Source organism: Phasianus colchicus, chromosome 1 (assembly GCF_987193195.1).
Source record: "Phasianus colchicus chromosome 1, bPhaCol1.hap1.1, whole genome shotgun sequence".
In the NCBI taxonomy this organism is placed as follows: Eukaryota; Metazoa; Chordata; class Aves; order Galliformes; family Phasianidae; genus Phasianus; species Phasianus colchicus.
The window spans coordinates 138,978,998-139,000,359 of record NC_143436.1 but is presented as its reverse complement, the minus strand read 5'-3'; the positions used below and the strand labels follow the sequence as shown (position 1 = coordinate 139,000,359).

The 21,362-nt window shown below is 39.5% G+C and overlaps 1 protein-coding gene across 9 annotated transcripts in view; it reads left to right on the top strand.

Moving 5' to 3' along the window:
• Positions 1-21,362, top strand: part of MCF2L (MCF.2 cell line derived transforming sequence like) — a 146,345-nt gene that overhangs the window by 90,789 nt on the left and 34,194 nt on the right. For all 9 annotated transcript variants that reach the window (XM_090128575.1, XM_090128559.1, XM_090128547.1 and 6 more), the window contains 2 exons: positions 1,498-1,612; positions 18,749-18,839. In XM_090128575.1, the coding sequence (XP_089984701.1) occupies positions 1,498-1,612; positions 18,749-18,839 (206 nt within the window). The remainder of the gene's footprint in view (positions 1-1,497; positions 1,613-18,748; positions 18,840-21,362) is intronic.

Sequence of the window (21,362 nt, the reverse complement as noted above, 5' to 3'; positions counted from 1 at the left end):
GTATAATGATAACTAAATATAGATATTCTAGAGAGAGCAGGACACTATGTAGGCAATGTTCATTAAACGTGCCTGAAAAATGCTTTTGGTAAAAATGAGAGAGGAAAATGCATTGTTCCCTAGCACATGAATAGAGCAAAATAATAACAATAACAACCCCAGTTGTTGTTGTTGTTTTTTTAACTTAGGTTTGTGTTGTGAGCATCTGTGTAACTAAAAGTAGCTCCCTTAACTTAGAGTTGCAATGTCTGGATGTGTCATAAAGGTTCTGTTTGCAAACTCATGATTTATCTAACAGTTGCATTTTATTATTGCTTAAATGAATCCAAAGCACGCTATTTTCTGATGTTTGACTTCAAGAGCTGCATGGTGGTAGCACCATATTGCCTGTAACCAAGTAGATGCAAGTCAGATTCACTGTGTATTAACATAAGGATATCATTTGGGCTGTTGCAATTACTTGTGGCTTCAGAGGGAAATGGTGGTTTCTTTTATCAAATAAGTCCGAGTTCAAGTATTTCTTCTTTTTCTGGTGAGGCTGGATGCAGAGGCACTTGCTCTCATGATCAGATAGTGCTAGTAATGCATTTTACAATGGATTTATACAAAATGATCAGATTTGAAAGCCGTAAAATATATACTTACCATTTTGTCACAGTCATTTTTGTCTGTTTTAATTTTTTCAAACTGCTGAGCAAAGATAACTTTCCAGCACTGTCTCCACAACTCCCCCAGCTGTGAAATTCACACAGCTGCTACAGCTCAACAGCTCCTGTGTCCAACGTATTTCTGTGAAGATATTTGCTTAAGTATTAGTAGCACCTTAAAAAAGAATAATAATAATAATGACACTGTATTGTGGCATATAAAAATGTATGTGAAGTGCATTTAAAAAGCTGTAGTGCAAGTGTCAGAGAAGTACAGATAAGGTGATCTATCTGCTCAGCAACCATGCTGTAGCATAGATGCTTGGCTCCGCTTTACCTTTCGTAGATAATCTGAGAAGTTGAACAGGAAACCTCATCTAAAATATCTTCCTCTAGCTTGTTTTGCCAACACTTCTATACTGTCCTGAAAGCAGAGCAGAGGAGAGGCTTGCAGGAATTAGTCAAGTTGAGAAGGTAGAGTTTGGTTCAAGATAGAGATTTGCCTGCTTAATTTTGAATTTTTTTTTTCCTAAATCAGTTATTTATTTAACCCATTACAATATGGGTTGTATTTACTTGAATTTAACACATCAAATGAAAGATGCACTGCCACCTGGTGTCTAAACTGTGTTCACATGAAACAATGTACACAGGAAAAAATCTGATGTGGCATAACAAGTCCTTACCTATAAAACTTTCTAAGCTCAAAAGATTAGCTTATTCAGAATACATAGTGTCCACTCTGAGTGCTGCTTAAAGAGAACAAAAAGTACAGTAGTTTAAATGGCAAATTGCAGACTAGATAAAAGGACCTAAGTGTAAACATGCTTGCTGCTTGTTTCTTTTGTAGGTGGAAGAGGGGGAGATGGATGCCCTGTTATCACCTTTCCAGACTACCCAGCTTTCAGTGAGATCCCTGAGAAGGAGTTCCAGAACGTCTTGACCTACCTGACCAGCATCCCAAAGTAAGCACCTGTCTGGTAGAAAATACTCTTATCTGATAAAACACTTCTTATTTTCAGTCATTCGCATAATGGGGAGAAAGTCAGGCTTGGTATTTAAAGCAGAAGCAAATGTGGTTGGTGGTGCAGGGTCACTGAGAGTTTTGATTAAGTGTGAACTGCATAATGTAGCATTTAGATTAATTATATATAGTGCTATTTACAGTTCATCAGGGCACGAAAAAAATTACTTCCTTGTAGGCATGGATAAGGATGTTGTGGTAGAAGTTATTTGTTTCATTTCTTTGCATTCTGGATCCTAGAGTGCAATGTTCTGTGTTTTAATTGAAAACACAGTTTTGGCAGAAGTTACTAATTCCTGGATGTTACTCAAAATGTTACACAGTGTGAGGGAGAACTCCATAGTTACATATGGGGATTTGTCCTAACTATTTGTGTTCCATTTCATTATCATACTGAATGTACAGTTTCTGTAGCACTTCCAAAAGTTTAAGTGGTGGTGCTAATCAGGTCCAGCAATTAAACTCAATTATCTTAGAGGGCATGGTAGTGCTGTCAATCAACTGCTCATCAAAACCTGTGGTTTTCTTGAAAATCTGTTAGGGAATGAAACAGTGGCATTCAAGATCCTGTTAGAGGTGAGGAAGTGGAATACAAACCCTAAACTTTGGCTTGTTCAGGGAACTGGTAGGTGTAATTCAGAAGAAGTCAATTCTGAAGAGTAAATCTGTGGTTGAAAGCTGTGGGGTTTTTAAGGACAAGTGTCATCAAAGCACAATAATGGTATGTCTTGAAAAATGAAGACACTCACTGAGAGACTCTTTGGGCTAAATGGAAAACTTGCAACTTTGTACTGCAATGCAAAGGCAGCACAGGGGAGATGAAAGTAGTGACAAGCTACAAAAGACAAATACAGAAACATCGCCCAAACACATAGGGGTAGTTTCAGAAAAGTCCCAATGCACCAGAAGCTGAAGAACAAGGAATGATGCATATCAAGCCATCAAGCCCCCAAGCTCCACACACCCTGCTCCCATAGGGAAAATTATTCTGCTGCATTAAAAGTATAGGAATGAACAAGGAAAATAGATGAATGGGCTGTGTATATTAGCAGTTGCCAACATGGATGTGTCTAAAATACTTAATGAATTCTTTGCTTCAGTCTTCTCTGACAGAATCTTCCAGGCCTGTGTTCTTAAAGAAAGTGTTCAAGAAGGAGAATGTCTAGAAATAGATGAGCATCTCCAGGATCTCTTGAAAATATTTGACCCAAGTGTAGCCTATGAGATAATCTGAGCTGCACCTAAAGTATCTGTAGTGCTGGCCAGTAATATAGTGAGGCTATTCTTTATCATCTTTTAAAGTTTTTTGTGATCAGAGGCAGTCTGGTGTCTGGGGAAAAGCAAATATTACATTCATCTTCACAAAGGCTGAGAATGATGATCTGAAGCACTGTAGACTAATTGACCTTGCTTTACTCTGTCAGGAAGTTTATAGAGTGAGTCCTCTTAAAACATGTTTATAGGCACAAGAAAGAAGAAAGTGCTGGGAAGTAGCTAGCATGAATAAAACAATGGAAAATTGTGCATGATCATCCTATTTCTGTGGTGAAATCTCTAGATGCATAAATAAGGGGAAGCTGCGTATTCCTTTTACCTTAACTTCAGCAATGCTTTCTACAGCCTTTCCCTAGCTCTCTTCTTTCAAAACTGAGTCATTAGTCTTGGGAGGAGGGCTGCTAGTTGAGTAGAAAACTGGATCATTGATTTGTTGCTGAGAGATTAATAAGGCTTTGAGATACAGCCTCCATCTATGGAGGTTTTTGAGACCTGGCTGTACAAAACCCTGACTGACCTGTTCTGAGTTTGGGTCTGGCTCTTTGAGTTGGATGTTGGTGTTAGGCTTGACAGCATCTCATGAGACTCTGAACTATTGCATGAATCAACAGATCTCCTTTTATGCCTTTTCCAAAATGGACTGTGCAACTCTGCCAGGTTAAAAACTCTTAAACACAAGTTGTGTAATGCACTGTGTTGGTCTAAAGCTTCCTCATTCTTTTCATTGACAACATTCAACGCTATTCAGCATGGGCCATGCTGAACTCATGTCTGAAACTAATCATGGCAGATTTCCCTCATGTCATGCACATGGGTGCTTTTGTTTACTGAATGTGCATGAAAAGTTACAACTTTGGTCTTGTAAAGGTCTTCCCTCTTAGGAAAGGACCTGCTTCCTGTGCACTCCTGTTAACAGCTTCTTAACATCTACGTAAATCAGGGAGAGGAGCTGCAAGCCAACAGTCAGCCTCGCTTTCTTTGTTCATCCTTGTGTTGTTTAAACTGTATGGTGCTAAGCCTCCCTTGATAGCATCTTTCTTGAATATTGTTATTACAAGATATTTGTGTACTGAGATTGCATCTTCTCTTTTTGAACGTCCTTGGTAAGGCACTTGATCGTGGCCTGCAGGACTTTTTCATCGAGTGGGTTTGTGTGGGAAATTCTGATCACAGCAAACAACAACATCTGGTGCAGGGGGAGCACTGAGTGTGTTGCAGAGCATTGGTTTGGTGGGAGCACACTTTCACTAATGAAACATCTAGACATTCTGTTCATTTTTCTGTTCATCTTCCTCTAATGATAAGATGGGCAGTGTTATAAAGTTATTTGTTAACGTTTGTAATGTTGTTAAAGGTTTCTTATTGCAGGATTTTTTGCTGTTACCTTAGTTTTCAAAGGCTAAAATCATGAAGGCTGTTTCTGATGGCTAGAAAACTCATTTTAAGAGAAATGGAAGCAGTTAGTTATTCATTTGTTTATCTTGTAAGCTTATTAAAAAGACCTAAGTTACACAGATTGACATGAAGGATACCTATGCAGCTCACAGCTTTTGTGCATTGAATGCTCTAGAGATTGGTGTCATTTAGTTTGTGAAATACACAAGTCTTTCAATAATTCTGACTTAGAGGAAACTAACATTTCTGTGGAAAGCCCTGTAGAGCAATAGGTATGTCTGGAGCCAGTTGCTTGGGAAGTGTGCTAAGCTATTAGTGCCACTTAGCTGCATAGAGGATTCCAGATCACAGCAAGGAGTTGGCAGCAATAACTCAAAACTCATTGTCTGAATGCCTGCGATCATGTCTTAAGGGAAATGATATTTCATGGGAATGACAATGAGAAACTGCTAAGAGACTCAAAAAGAAAGGACTTTTGTCTTCTACAGCAGATTTTGTCCAGTAAAGTATTTGCTGTGATAATAAATTCTAGATTTGTTCCCAAGAAAAAGAGTACCAGTAATGGTAATAAGGACTTTCTGTCCAAATAGAGAAACCAAAACTTCTTAACCTGTCTTTACTATTCTATCTAATTGTGCATGTGCAGACACAACCTTGAACCCTCTTACTGTGTTATTCTATACTGTACGAACACTGAGTTTTACAAGATTTTCCAGTATAAACTTTTTCTTAACAGTGCTCTCTTTTCATGAAGAGTTAAATGTCTCATAGGTCACCTTTCATTCAGAAGCAGAACTATTCTAAGTCACATGTTACCAAGCTACGTGACCATGGAGTAGGACAATGCAAATAGCAGAGCTATCAATGTGATATCTGATGTGGAAATGTCTCATATATGAGGCAGTTAAGAAAAGGGTGGAAAGGGAATACCTCATTTCAACTTAAGATACTCTGTTAACCCTGGTGCAGTTGTATGCCATTAAACAGAAAGCTGAACCATTTTCTCAGATTAGTATCTTGCTCACATTGCAGGGTAAATTTGTGTTTTGTAGATAGTTGGATAAAATACAGTGTCTAATGTGCAGTTTGTAATTTCCAAGCATTTAGTCCAGGGTTGTTGACTGTTGTATGACAACAATCATGTACTATGTGTCATTAAAGATCACTATCTTTTCCTGCTACAGTAGTGGTTTAAGGATGACAACTATAGACAGTTGGAGATTATAGCTAATCATTTTATAACTGCTGCTTCAGTGATTAGATGTATATGATAAAGGTATACATGTAATACCTCTGAAACAGATCTTTCCTTTTAACACTTCATGATTTTCAAAGTGTTATTGAACTACAAAATATTTCTTTACTTAAAAGGTGGAGACTTTCTCCCTGAGGATGATTTTGTTTAGCTCAAGTAATATGTTTTGTTTTATACGTATAATATCCAAAGTGAAAGAAGGAGAATCCATAATGGTATGTAATGTACTTAAGGCAGTGTCTTTTAGGAAGAGTACCTGAAAAATGTTAAATTGTTACATATACTTTCAATAGAACTAGTGATCCACAGGAATTAATAGGTCTTGCCAATGGAAGTGCTGTATTAATTCATATCTATCTGGAAGTGTCTGTAAGGAATATGCTGTTTGAAGTCAGCAGTTTCAGCAGAGAATACTGAGCCAATTTTGCCTCTGTTTGAGATTTTTTTGAGGACATTTTATAACATCTGTGTAGCTGATCTCATGCTTGTTAGAGCCTGCAGTGAAGAATGACTCCTGTTACTTCACTGGATGAGTCCTTTGGGAACTGCTGGTGAGCTGGTTAGGTTGACAGCCACACAGCTGAGTAAAAATCTGAAGTCTTCCATACACAGTGTCTGTTATTCCAATAGCAAAGAGGGAGAGGCACCTATGGAATGTACTGTTTACATTCTATGCAAGAGGTGGAAGGAGAATATTCTACTCAGTTTTGGAATAGGATCTTGGTGTAACTGTCTGATGTACCCTTAAGAATTAATTTTGGGGCACTGACCATTTGTTCATTTGAAAGTTTTTCAACTTTCATTTTTCATCTTTCTGTATCATCTAGGAAGTAGACTTCAATGATCAGTGATGTACACTGAAGGCAAGTGTTATATATGCTTTTTTCTCTCAATCAAGGCTGTAACTTAAACATGTTTTTTATTAACTTAACAGTGTGTATGCCTTCTTGGAATGTGAGTTTACAAAATGTGGGGTGTGGCTTGAGAACTCGGTGTAAAAGAAATTAACAGACAATTGCTGTGGTTTAAAAAAAAAAACAGATAGGATTTCTCACACACATGGTTTTGCTTCTGGTTAATTAGCAGTTTCTACTGAAATCTGATAACAGAAAGTTGTTAATAAAAAGAAATGGCTTTAATAATTTTCTTCATTGCTATTATAGGCTCATCTTTGAAGAAGGAAAAAAGCTAAAACTCCTGTGGTCAGAAGAGATTAATATGAAAATATTTAAAATGTGTAATGCTAAATTTTAAACACAAAATTCCCTTCAAGAGAAACAGTACAGATTAGAAAACTTGAAACAGATTTTCATGGCCAGGACAAGTCTCATGCTGCTTTTTAAATACAATGCTCACTCCTTCTGTGCTTGTACTTAGAGTCTTTTTGTAATGCCCTGCTGTCCCACTGCATGGCATTAAGCCTATCTCAGGTTAAATTACTGTGTTCTGCTATTTCCTGTTTGGGAGGCTTTCCCCATCAGCTTCCTGCCCAGGAGAATGTCCTCGTGTTTAGAATCTCCATGGCTTACAACACAGTGTGATGTTCTAAGAAATGCTATTGTTTGTGGTACCAGCTGGTGTGTGAAGTTATGGAGCGGTACTGTCCGAGTTATAAACAGAACAAGATTACCTCAGACAGAGTTGGTGTCTGAGGGGTCTGGAACTTCTATTGTTATCATCTGCTGAGCTCCAAGTGGAGCGTAGCATCTGTCCATCATTTGGGATCACAAATGTCTGTGCTAAGTTCCTCAGGGGCTCAGACTGAACAAGATGTAGTGTGAGAGCAGCAATGCATGAGGAGGTGAATTTAGCTGGGGACCAGGAGAATATGCCACAGCATGGCACGGATATTTCTGGAGCCAGCAAACCTTTTTATTAGTCTCATTAGCATGGACACACCACTGTGCTCTGGAATCCAGGGCAGTCATGTTGGGGTTAACGCCATGTTTTGAGATGAGTCCTTCAGGGCCCTGGCTGAAGTTCTGAGGAGCCAATGGGAGAGTAACCATGTGTTACCCCATTTATCTACAGCCTAAATAAGTGCATAACTAGCTAAGAGTTAACTTCTTCTATTTTATGGAGCACCAGGGGTGAATGTCACAGCATAATGGGTAAGAAGTGCCAAAAAACAGGCACTCTGACAGTTCCCGCTGGCATGCTGAGGAACAGTTTTGCAGCTTCAGTGTCTAATAGTGTCAGCTGAGTTTTGTTTCCACGTTCTCCTCTTTGTCAGATTACAGTCCAGGCAAAAACCTGTATCCTGCTGTTACCTTGGCAGCCCCTCAGACTTGTCAATGAGAACATCCCAAGACTTCCAGCAAAAGCTGTCATGCTGTGTGTGCCCTTCCTCTCTGAGCACAGCTGCCAAACAGTTGTATAAATGCAGGATGTTCCTGTAAGCAAAAAAGAAATGTAAAGGTTTGTGTTTAACATAAGAGCATTGAATCCTAAGGTAAAGCATGTTGCCTTTTGTGTCAGATGCATTGTTTGAGATTAGATGAAAGCTCTGTGTGTTACTTAGTCTGAATTTTTACTAGATTCAAGGCAGTTCCTCCTTTTTCTGTATGTCCACCTTGTGAATGTTTTAAACTTGTTTTAAAGCTTATCACTGTTAAGGCAAAGCCTTTTTATTCCTTAAATCCCACGTACACCTTAAGGACTTGGGGGATTTGAGTAGTATATAGATTCTGTATGTGTGGCACGTATTATCTGATAAAGAGACAAGGTATTTTCGCAGTGCTCAGTTTGTGGAAATTAATTAGTGTAATGTTGGACCCTGTGCCAGAGCTTCCATTAGTCCAGTCTCAACTGCAGAGAATTTAACCCCCTACTTAAGAATAAGCTCACCTTTCTACAGCACAGCATGTAACTTCCTAGGAAAAAAGGTGTCAATATTTCATTAGTGGCATTAATTATTGTTGAAGCTTACTGAAGTCTGTGCAATTCCAATATTATCATTTTGAGTAGGTGTTTTTTTTTTTTTTTTTTGTGGAGTCAGACTTCGTAGTCCCAAAGCTAGGAGCACTCTGGCTTTCTGTTGTTTATTTAAGCTTAACAAACATAGAGCCATTTTGCCTTTACTGACCTATTTATCCTTAATTGTCCCTTCAAGGATAATGTGGCCTACTTCAGCCATCTGTAGTTAAGTCTAAAGCAGTCTTCAAATTTGTTGTCTCTCTTCAAACGGTCCTTGTGGAAGCAGTTCAGTGTGACCTGAAGAAATTACACTGAATGTTCCATATAGAAAAGAAGGTTCTTCCTTCAAAAAAATTTTTTGTTGATTTCATGCACTACAGGAGGGTGTGTTAAGCAGGAATTTTGTCTTTTAATAATTATTTCTCCTTCTACTTGCAGATACACAGATCTAAGTCACACTGATTTTAGTTTCTGGGGTTTTTTAGTGGGGTAATGCTGGCTATGTTAACATACAAAAAGGCTGATGGTACTGTGGAAAGGAAATAAGTGTGTGTCATAGAACTACAGCAAGATGGTGATGCCTGGACGTTTTAGTTCTTATTTTAATACTGGTTATATTCTCTCATCTTTCCCTTGCAACAGCATAGGTTTTTGGAGCAGAAAGAATGTCAGCATATATGATGGAACATAGCCAGCATTACTGTACTGCAGTAGGCAATTTTCATGTAGTTAGTTTAAAGGGGAATTGGCATGAAAGTGCAAGAGAGTGTTGGGAGATCACCGAGTAGGAGACAGTGGAGAAGACTGGGATACCCATATCTAAACCTGAGTGTGGAACAGAGGTCTGGTTGTGTATGCTATATAAATCAGTGAAAATACTTAAAAATCAGTACACTGTGTGCCAGCATTCCTTATTTTGGCTGAGGAGCACAAGGAGCACTATAGACAAGTCCGTCAAGTAGCCCTGCCTTGATTTGTGTTGCCCAATTTCAAGAGACCTGTTGCTGTGAAAGGATAACACCCTTTGGCTTCCTATGGGCTTAAGAGCAGCCCTCCTGGCACCAATGAGCTGACACTCACCTCATCTATAGTGTGTCTCTGACAGCAGCCTATCTTCTTTGAAAGGCTCTTGCTTTGAGGGCGGAGGAGCTGCTGTGGCCACAGTCCCAAGGGCACTGAAGGATTTTCAGATCCAAGGATGAGCTGGAGTAGATGTGACCACGTGTTTTGGGCTGCAGTCATTGCAGGAGAGGCTCTGAATTTTGGATGAGGCCTTCGAAATTTTGAACTATCAGTCCCTTGTGCAATGCTCTTTGGAGTTGTCTTTGTTATTCTGTTCCTCTGTAGACCTTCGTAGTCTCCATCTCTGACAAAAATTCATGTGCAACTATGTTGTTTATGCTTACAAAGTTCCCAAAAGCAGTTTTTAATTTTTTTATCAGATTTTTCATTGTAAGAATCAATGAGAAGTGCTGCCTCCTTGCTTATGGGTTAATACTCCTGCTGTGAGGTGTCACATCATCAGATGTGTTGTGTGAAATGCAGCCATTTCTGCTAGGAGCTTTATATATTGTCATTTTTACTTGGCATTCAGCAATTTTGAATGGACCACTAGAGGCTGCTCTTGGATAGCAGCACTTCTGAGTGCTTCATTTAAATTGCTTTTGCTTCTTTCTTTCCTATAATTTTTTTCATGAATAATTGCCTGCCTTTAGGTTGGGTAGATTTTTCCTTCTACAGCTAAAGCACCTTCAGCTGACTATGAGAGGGCCCCAAAATCCAAAATAACAAACTCTTTCAGATGTGTAGTCTGATGAAGCACAGTACAGGCACTCACTAGTTAAACACAGTGATTGATTATATAGCAAATTTCTTTCAAATTCCAGAGATTTGGATATAGAGAACTAAAGCTGTGGTGTGGTGACTCACGCAGAGCACCTCAGGAAGCTTGAGCTGAGCCTGTTCCTTGGGGCTGTGCTCACAGGGTAGGTTTTCAATGGCATCAGAAGTAATGGACACTTCTTCAGCACTGCTGCCTGCACTGATTTCATTAGCATTTTTAGTTCAAGAGATACAGGTTCAGAAAAATTCAAGACAAGAAGGGTATTGCCCAGAGAGGTTGTGGATGCCCTGTCCCTGGAAATGTTCAAGGCCAGATTGGATGGGGCCCTGGGCAGCCTGGTCTAGCATTAAATGGGGAGGTTGGTGGCCCTGCACGTGGCAGGAGGGTTGGAGATTCATGATCCTTGAGGTCCTTCCAACCCTGGCCATTCTGTGATTCTGTGGTATTACTAATTCCATCTAAGACTACGCAGAAGTCATCAATCGTTGCTCTCCAGTTTTACTTTGTATTTAACAAAATTGGAATGCTCCTCATTGTTTGTTTTTCTCATGAATGTTGGTGGAATAAAAAAAAAAAAAAGCATCTGATCGAATGGTTATACACCTCAACTGGAAGAGTTTCCTGAAGAAATCCAAACTGAGATATCAGGCCCACAGTGTGAATCAGAGCTGAAATGCCATGCTGATTTGCTTTAGGAGCTCTAGAGGTCTCTGCTAGGTTACCAAAGAGCTTTACTTGAGAAATGTTCTGTTCATAAATGTTTATGCTTGTTAGGAGTAGTTCTGTTTCAAATGCATGCAGTTTGCTTTGACCTGAGAGACAATTTGTTTGTGGAAGAGTTTGGCACTGAAATGCTATTTTCTGTCTAAACAATTAAATGTCATTGCAGTATCATGCACTTGCATATAGAGCCATCTTCTGGGAATATGTTTTCATCCCATTTTTCTTCATAGATTTTTTTTTTTTTCTTTTTCACTGATAGTAATGCAAACCTTGAATTTTCTGTTGTAAAAACAGCAGGTATGTTTTTAAAGTTTGCTAATTTAGAGCAAGGATAGTTATTTGGGAGATATCTTCCAATTTTCAAAATACTTTCAATGTGTCTTAGGTGCATAAGTCACTTCATGATTTGTGCATTTACATAGTGAATTTGTAGTATCATTTTGCAATGTTGACATTAAAAGGGATTGCAACATTTTTATTCACAGAATCATAGAATGGTTTGGGTTGGAAGGGAGCTTTAAGATCACCTAGTTCCAGCTCCTGGCTATAGGCAGGGGCACCTCCCACTAGACCAGGTTGATCAAAGTGAGGCTGTGAATGCTCCCTCCCTGGATGGGGCATCCCCTTCCCGGGAGGGAGCATCCACAGCCTCACTGGACAACCTGTTCCAGTGTCTCACCACCCTCACTGTAAAGAAGTCCTTCCCAATATCTAGTCTAAATCTACCATTTTCCAGTTTAAAACATTTCCCCTCCTGTCTCTTTTTGCTCGTATAAAAAGTTCCTCCCCAACTTCCCTGTAGCCCCTTCAGGTACTGGAAGGCTGCTATAAAGTCTCCCCAGAGCATTCTCTTCTCCAGGCTGAAGAGCACCAGCTCTCAGTCTGTGCAGGTTTTCAGAAAATGTGTAAGCAGTATCTTAAGTAGCAGCAGCATTACAAAGCAGTATCCTACTTAGATACTATGTTAAAACCTCAAGGCTCTCTTAGCAATTGAAGCTACAAGGTTCATTGTCTAGTATAGAGCTCAAACAATGCCTGCTTTATAGTTTTCTTTTATTTCCTGCTATCTCTAAATTGATTTCATCCTGTGCCTTTTCCAGTAAGGCTCCGTATTATAAGCTATAAAAGCCCATGATATCTGAAGCTTTTGAACTGAAGCTTTGTGGAGCATTATATGTCTACTTGTTTCCAGCATTTACTCAAGAATGAAGAAGTTGGTTTTATTTCCTTTAGGCATCTTTACCAAGGATAAAAGTCATTCATCTTTGTCTCGCTGTGGATAGTGAGAAGCAGGCTGTCAAAATCAATATGAGAAGATCCCATCAAGAATAAATATATTTGAAAATTAAATAGTAGAATATGTTGCAAAAATTACAGGAAAGTGTCAGATCTCATAGTTTATTTTGTTGTGTTTGGGGAGGAGGTTTGTTTTCTGGTTGTTTGAATATCTAGCTAAGGGATTTGTGTTAGAATCAAGTGGATAAACTACCCAGTTTTGGAATGGAGTAGATGTTACCATAATGAACGGTAAAGAATTAAAGGCACTGAAACTACTATCGAATCACTACTTAGTGTTAGTGCCTGGTGACCTTAATGTTACAACTGAACTTTAACTTTGATTTATCTTTGTTAAATTCATAAGCCATTTGCTTTTTTTGCTCTGTGAAGAACTGCATCCTTTAGAGCACATCTGGTGTTCAGATGGAAGTTCTGGTTATCACATGTAAAGGGCACAAAGAGAGAAAATGTGGAACAAGGCTCTGACAGGTGACCTGTTGCTGCCTTTATTTTTATTTTTATTTTTTTTTTGAGGGAAATACCATACAAGAAATGGTAATGTGAAATCAGACTTAGACTATTTAGTTCCTGTCACCATAGGGCTTGACTGAATTATTTTTTTGTAATTGCGGTAATGAAGATTTGTCTTCATTTATTGCTACCATGTTCTTCATTATATTATCTGACTGTCTTCTGGAACCTAATGTTTTTTGTTTTGGTTTTTAATTTATGAAAAACTTACGATTAGGAAACTTATGGTTTTTGCTCCTGTCCCTCACCTCCCTTGGAAGGCATCCTTAGCAGCAGCAGGAGAAATGGAGTCTTTGAAGTTGCTCAGGTTTAAATGTCCCGTAAAATGTAGGATACAAAATTTATTTTGGGAAACAATAGCCTTGGTACTCTATTGTCTGGTTTCCAATGGTCTGTTCCTAAGCAAAGGAACAGGAAATGCTCTTCTTGGGGGCCCTGACTTGTGCTCTGATGACTGAATTCAGGATGATTTCTGACTTCAAAGAGTAATGGCTGCTGGAAGCATTGTCATGAGTAGCTGTGTGATGGGAACACTTGATATTCAAGTGCTCAGGCTGTGGGACTGCCTAATTTTATATGCTGAACTTTTTTGAGCACAAACTTGTCTTCTATACCAGATGCAAGCCTGCCTTTGAGAATTATTTTTTTAAAGAGCTGATCCACATAACTCTTTTTGTGGCATGCCCAAGCATGAGCATAATTTCCCTTATGGATAGGATGGTGGGCAGTACACTGTACAGGCAGTAGCATTCCTAAGATGAACTGTCACCATGTCTTGCATGTTTACACCTTTTGTGGTACAGTAGTATGAGCAATGCTGTGTGAATGGGTCAATTCCACAGTGCTTTCTACATAAGCTCACATCTTGTATACTAGAAAAGATCAGGCTTAGTAAGCAGCTTGATGAGATACCACATCTCTTCAAGCAGTTTGTGTGTATCACTGATACACACTGATGATTAGTAATGAGCTACAAAATGAGTAAACCTTAAGAGCAAGTGATGCTGGGGATCTGTTAGGGATCTATATGTATGATGCAGTGATTTGCCTCCAGTTTGCTGCACGCTCTGCCTTGATGCTGTCGATGCAGTAATTCCACGTGGAATGTTACGAAGTCCTGCTATTGAAATAGCTGTTCAGCCACTGAAAGCAAGAATTACTAGTCAGCCTGTATGTATAGGCAGAGGCTCTCAAGGTAGTGAGTGATCTGATGTATTATGGAAGCCAGATGGATAATAATAATAGGACTTTAAGACTGAAATTATTTAACCTAAAATGCTACTCTGAATTTCAAACATCCAAAAACTTGATATTAACAAGTTGCTGTGACAAGCCTGAGCATTTACTGTTTTGTTGGTAGCAGAGAGCAGGGACTGCAAGCAGTTGCCACACAACACTGTAAAAGCAGAAGGAACTTAATGGTATAGTAGTTGTCACCACCCATACCTTGGAGAAATGCAGAGATCTTTCAGATGGTGACTATGTAATTCCTTCCACATACCCCAGAGGGAAGGAAGTTCCTTTCTGCAGTCCTACATACTATAAGTTTTTCCACCCTTTCCCCCAGGTGCATGAGATCATGAGTCTTGTAAACTAGACATAGAGGGAGATGTCCCCATAACATAAAGCTGAGGAGTCACTAGGTGAAAATTCAGATTCTGCTCTACACTCGGTGCTTGTTGGCAGGTATTTAACCTCACTCTCACCATCTCCAGATCCCCAAGGTGGGAGGAGGGATGAACAAGAAGTCCATCCTCTGCTGCATTTTTTTTCCCATTATCTGTCCTCTGTGGCCACCACTCCCCTTTCTCTGCTTTCTACCTTTCTGACCTGATCTTTGTGAGTTTGCTAGTTATATTCCCCAGAGAGCCAGGCTGGTTTCTCTGCCTTTCCAAAAATGAATTCTTTGTGCTGTTGTGGAAACAGAAGAACAGAGCTGAATTTGTGACGTATGTTTTGTGTTAGGAGTGAAACATAGGAAGGAAATACTAAATTTGAATTATGAGTTATAATTTATCTTTCAGAAAGTACACTGGATACAAGTTAACGCGTTAAGAAAAAAAAAACAACAGAGTTTGTAAGGGAAATGTCAAGAGGCCTTGATAGTCAGGTGCTATTGCTAAGGCTGCCTCCTCTTTCTTACTGTAAGGATTGGTTTTAAGTTGTTTACAGTGCTGACAAATTTTCTTTCCATTCCTGATTTCTCACCTTACTTGTTGTTTGAGTGTTAGACTATGTCAGAGCTGTTCTCAGGAAGGTAGGGAACAATCTACTGTGCTTCCAAGGAATATCCAGTTTCTCTACCCTTTAGTCAGGAACTTGACATTTCTGAGAATGATGGCTTTTATGGTAAGGAAACACCTTCCCTTTAGTTAAACTGCTAAATCCATGGTCACAGATCGTCAAGTCTGTTATCATAAAGTGTCCTCTGTTGAGCTGGCCTGGGGATTTCACTGCAGTTGCAGCAGGAGCTGCTCTGGAGCCAGGTCAGCTAACCAGAGCTGGGAGCCTGTCTGGGCCGTGAGGTCATTCTGCTGATGAGCTGGTGTGGCCAGCAAGCTTCTGAGACTTGCTGAGGTATTCCTGGTACAAGACAGCAAGGAATAAGAACAGCTGAAGCAATGAGTGGGAAGAAGACAAATGTGGGTGTTGGTGATAAGCGTGCTGAAGGTTGATGCAGACACATGGAAAGACTTGAGCTAAGTTGATACGAGTACGGCACGGCTGGAGTAAGGCCTGAGGTAAGGCTCCATGAGCAGAAGCAGGCTATGTTTATCAGAGCATTCTTCTGCTGAAGCACAGGTGCAGAAGAGGAGCCAAAATGCTTCATTCTCAAGCAAACTGGGGGGGACAAATCAGGAGATGAATATTTGGTTTGAATGTAATAAATACGGTACAGTGGGTTGAGTCACTCTCAGGTTGATGAGGAAGCAATGAAAAATTGAAAACATGCTTGTTAGCAAAGCATCATTCACCCTATGCACTAAAGAGGGCTGGCAAGGATGGGGGGTCTTGAAATTGTCCTGTATGCAGATACAAGATGTATGTAAGGGTGGGTGGTAGGAAAGAGAGGGAAGTTGAGCAAGGCTGGACTGGCAAGCAGACCTGTTTCCAGTGTTTACTTGTTCTTGTATACGTGACTTTGTATGTTGATAATGTTCTCAGCTTTGTTGAACACAATGCCTCGGTTTGGTTTGTTGCTTCCTGCTTACCACTTGCTGGAGCTGGATTGTAGGTTCAATAGCCAACCCTTTGCAGTGAGGCACTGTCATCAGGGTAACAAAGCTTTTCCCACAGTGACTGTTTAAAGCTCCTTTCCTCAAGAGCATCTGAATTAATAATCATTCACTTGAGAAGAGTTCAGTGTGCAAAAGGGACTGTTACCTTTCTGTTTATTTCTGGTAACCAGTTGAAGTTCTCCTTTACCTTTTTCTTTTCCCCATGCTCTCCTCTCTCTTATCTTCTGTATATATTGGGTGGGTCAAATCTTGATTTAGGAGTTGACAGATGATGTATTTTTGAGTGACATAACAAAACTCAGTGAAAGATTCAGAACAGAGCAATTATATTTTTTAAGCAACCTGATAAGTGTGGTAATAGCTTGAAGTCAGATGCTCAGGACTTTGCCATTGGATCTCTTCCAGACAGCAGCTGGAATGCTAGCTCTTATTTCTTAGCCTGGAAGGGAGTCTTGTTCTAAATCAAAGAAAGCTGACTAAGGACACCTTTGGGGCTCTCTTGGTGATGTTCTCCTTTGTCAGCTCTTCCCTTTTAGTACAGCTTGTCTTTGGTATTAGACTACCTAATGTCTGATGTTGAGGCAGGTGATGTACACTCATCTGTGTGGAGTTCTCATCTGGACCTTCTCCAGGTTCCCAGCTGAATTTGTCCTTCGCTGTGCCCTGAAAATGTCTGATGTTCTTTCAGAGGCTTTAATGTTGTTCCTGTTGTACACAATTGTTGGTAGGTTCTGGAAATATGATATAGATGTTGCACTTGGATATTCTGTGTGATCTGAAGCTCTGCTTGGCACTGAGGAAGTATGCAGAAATTTCTGGACTTCTGAGGACTTCTACTGATTATTGAAAATAACTCTTCCAGAGTAAAAAAACATCAAAACCCCCATGAACTGTTATGGGAATAGTTGTAGCCACTTTTGGACTCCATCCAGAGTTGGGTTGTGGGACCCAATGTGTACATTATGCCAACTGGTTACTGTGGGATGTGGTTGCTGTTAACGTTTTATTTTGCTCAGTGACTAAACATTAAAATGGTGGGAAGTTTAAATGGAATACAAGAAGATGTTAAAAACTAGTCTAGATTTATTTTCTCTTGCCCTTCAAATAAAGAAAGAGAAGGAAGAAAGTGAACTTTACTAAATCATGCAAATATACTATGGTTGTAAGCATATTCCTAATATAAAGTCTCATAAGAGTTAAGTAGCATGCACTGAATGTGAGCTGTTGGAGGTAGTATCTAAAACTTTCCTGTGATAAAATTACTTAGCTGCTTATGAAAGAAAGCAAGTGCTGGTGTTTCTTTGCACTTTTTCTGATTGTGTTTCCCCCTAAATGTTTAGTCTGTGAATTAGAGAAATGTCCGGCTCACGAAGGAGAGGGAATAGACTGCATGTCATGTTTAAATTTGTCATTTTGAAGATTAGTTTAAGGTGCTGCATCTAGTTACTTGTAATTTACCTTTTCCTTGGAATCCATTTATTATTATGCTATCGAAATGATCCTATATTTTCATCTGAATCAGCCATGCAGTTGAGCAATTCAGGGATCCTCATGTTCTGTTGTGTTGATATTTTTTTATTTTCTTATTTTTTAAGGTATGATGATAAATCAATACTTACTATTTCCCAGCACTTCACACAGCACAGGCAGCAGGCCTTGCAGTGAAATTAATATCTGGAATTACAGTCCAGCTTAGTGATTAAAAATAACCAAATATACAAGAAAATAACAAATTCGAGTCTGTCTGCCCTGTGTTTGCCTGTCGTCTTCATTTTGATTGCGATTGGCCAGCAAAGTCTGCTGCTGGCATTACACAATTGGCTTAGATGGGAAATTACAAAACAGAAGCAGATTGCTTTATTTGTACTCTGTAGCACATGCAGCTGAGCACAGGCGAACAAGAAGGGTCACCCGTACGCAAGGATTTAAGTGCTCTTTTTCACAGATGTTTCCATTTCAGGGAAGTGCTGCGTATCTCATTTTTCAGATCTATGACTTGGAGTTTTTAAACGCCATAGGGGTTTCTTGCTTTGGTGAATGTCAGAATGTACCTGGGAGCAAATTTGTAACCTGGAAGCATTTGAGAATTTCAGATGCACGGAAGAATGTCGTGGAAGGATCAGAAAGACCAGCGTTTTTAAGGTGTTTTAAGTATTAGCAAGGAGGAAGGCAATACAAACAGAAGGTTGAAAACAGATGCAAAAGGAAAATGACTTTGTTTTCATCCTGGAATTATGTTGTTGGAAACAGCATAAATGAGGGATTATGTCGGCACCAAGACAATGGAGAATCAAAGAGTGTTATTTTCCTCTGAAATAATCTCTGTGCAAGACATGTCAAAATTACCTTCCATTGAAAAGCAGTTAATGATTTTGAATATGGTCTGAAGCTCTATGGGACATATTTGGGACTGCTGCATCTTTCCAACGGTGTGTAATGCATCTTCGTCGACAACACCTTAAAGAAAAAAAGAGTCAAGCTGCCATTTGTTTGCATCTTTTTGTTGTTGTTTTGTGCTTTGTTTTTTAGTTTGTTTAACTAGTTTTTACCTCTGCTTTTTTGAGAAGAAGTTCCACCTGTGTTTTTAACTGAACTTTCTCCTTCTCCTTCCTCCAAACTCAGTTTACGAGATGCTGGAATCGGGTTTATTCTTGTCATAGACCGCAGACAGGACAAATGGACTTCTGTGAAAGCTTCCATACTGCGGATAGCAGTGAGTACTGTTTTACATTAACTCCTTAAAAAGATTTCCCACGTTGAACCTTTCTCTTATAAACAGAAAAGTTGCAGGAGCTTTTTCTTCAACAGAATGTTAACTAACGTATGACACACAAAATATGTAGCTCTTGTGTCCCAGCTGACTGGAGCTGAGCATCATGTGCCCTTGATGTGCTTTTAATGCAGTTTGCAGCTCATAATATCAGCCTGAGAGGGCACTTGGGGAGCACGATCTTGTGGTGCGCATGCAAATGTGCACAATGTGCATTTCCCTAGGTGGGAGCAGCCCTTGCATGGGCAGCCCATGCATCTTGCTGAGCTGTGGATCTACTTTGCACTAGCTGAGCATTAGTGTTCTGAATTTGTTTACCTCTTGTCAAAAGAATGCAGGTTTAAAAGCTGGTCATGTGGTGTTTGAATAAAAACAAGAAATGCCTTTAATCTGAAAAATCTTAACCAGCAAATACACACTGTAAATTTTGGTCTCTGTTTTAATAATGATTTTTCAAATAAGAGAAGTGACATTTAGAGGACTTTTTTTTACACGAGTAGGAAAGGACAGATTCATAAATATCATGTGCTCAATTCCTTGTCATACTATGTATTGTATTTATTTTTAAATTTTCATGTTGTCCTGGCTTGAATTGCCTTTACAGTCTTTCCAGTAATTGCTGAAAAACACAGCTATAAGAATCTTGTATTTAATTTCTTTATTTTCTTTAATTTCTGAAAATTTTAGTTCCATTAGTAAGTCCAGTCAAACCTGTAAACATGTAAAAGTCGCCTTTATGTGACCCTATTTTGATCAAATGTTTGTTTGTTGCTAGTTACAAGGTATTTATGTAACAGTAATAAAATACTCATGCTGTATAGCTATTTGTGACTGAAAACATAAGAAATAATATGCTGTCCCACCCTGTTCCCTAGTTTGTTTCACCTAGCAAGAAGACGGTGACTACACTTCACTGACACAGATCAGGTGCACCAAAACAAATTATTAAATATATTCTGAGCAAGCTGTTGCATATATGATCTATAACCACAGGTATTCTAAACAAACAGTGTATCAGACTATGACTAATCAGTACTCTGGGGGGAGGTAAATTAGGGTAAGTTAAGGGTAAATTAGATTGGGTATGGTTATACAAACTCCAGGGAAGGTAAATTAGGGTAGGAAAGATTATGCAACCTGTCTTGTCAGTGCATCCATTGCAAACTGAGGTCTGAAGTGCAGGTGGAGTTGGGGGCACATGTGCTAGAGAGATCTCAGGCCAGCTGAGGGGAGCACCAATGTCCTCCAGCAACCTGATTTTATACCCTTTTAAAATGTGGTTTGCCTTGATAAACAAGGGAGAGTGAACTGTTACAAGGTATGCAGACTAAAATATAAGCAGGGGTATGAGAAACGCTTACAGAAAAGCAGAGATACTTCCATTTGTTCCTTACAACCTCACTTTAGCTCTCAAAAACATGAGGGATTGTTCCTAGGTTAGTTATCACATGGCTTTATGGTCTCCATATTTTTGCCAAAGGCAGCACTCTTTTCTTTGACAACTTCCAGTTCAGGCCCTTGACATGAGTACTAGGCTGTATGTTGTTAGGCGTAGATAAGGGAAATAGAGGCAGTTGGAGGCGAGTGGAGTGACAGAAGCATAGCTACAGCCTTATCTGACCTGCACAGCTAGGGGCAGTTCTCATCTTGTTCTCTGGTCTTGCACAACCTCTCCCCTTCTTCAGCAGGCTATGCTTGGGCCATACTCCACATATGCCTGCAACACAATTTTTTCTAAAATAAATCTGTTTAGGGATGGTAAACTATTAATAACACACAGAAATACTAGCAAAAATATTTTTTTTCCACTCCGCATTTTTGAGATGCAGTACTGAACAGATTCCAGTAGGGAAAGCCAGGAACAGCATAATTTGTGGGTGATTAAAGAGAGAAAAAGGGTTGAATCTCTGAAGCTTGTGAATCACTTTCCAAACTCAGTGTTGTACTTTCTGTTCAACATTAGATAAGTATTTCACAGATGGCAGTACTTTTATTTATGTGATTAAGGCATGTCGGAGTAGGCAACTGCAGACATGTCACATATAGTCATAATATTAACACTTATGGTAACTTGCCTCCAATGTGCACAGTTTTCCCTAGAAATGCAATTTTCAAAACTTGAGCATCTATTTCCTGTGATACCAGATGTGTAAGTGCAGTGATTGTGTGGGTTGTTTCCTTCCTGGGCATGGAGAATCACAGAGTTGTTAAAATTAGGTGATCTCAGAGGTCTTTTCTAGTCCAACCATCAAGCCATCACCACCATGCCCAGTAACCACATCCCTCAGTGCCACATCTACATGGTTCTTGAACACCTCCAGGTATGGTGATTCCGCTACTTCACTGAGCAGCCTATGCCAGTGCTTGGAGATGGGTCTTAAGGTCGTAGTGTTGTTGATAGCAGCTCATTTTTGTTTTTTCTTCTTCTTTGAGCTTGAGAGTTCCGGTTGTTAGCTCATTTGTCCT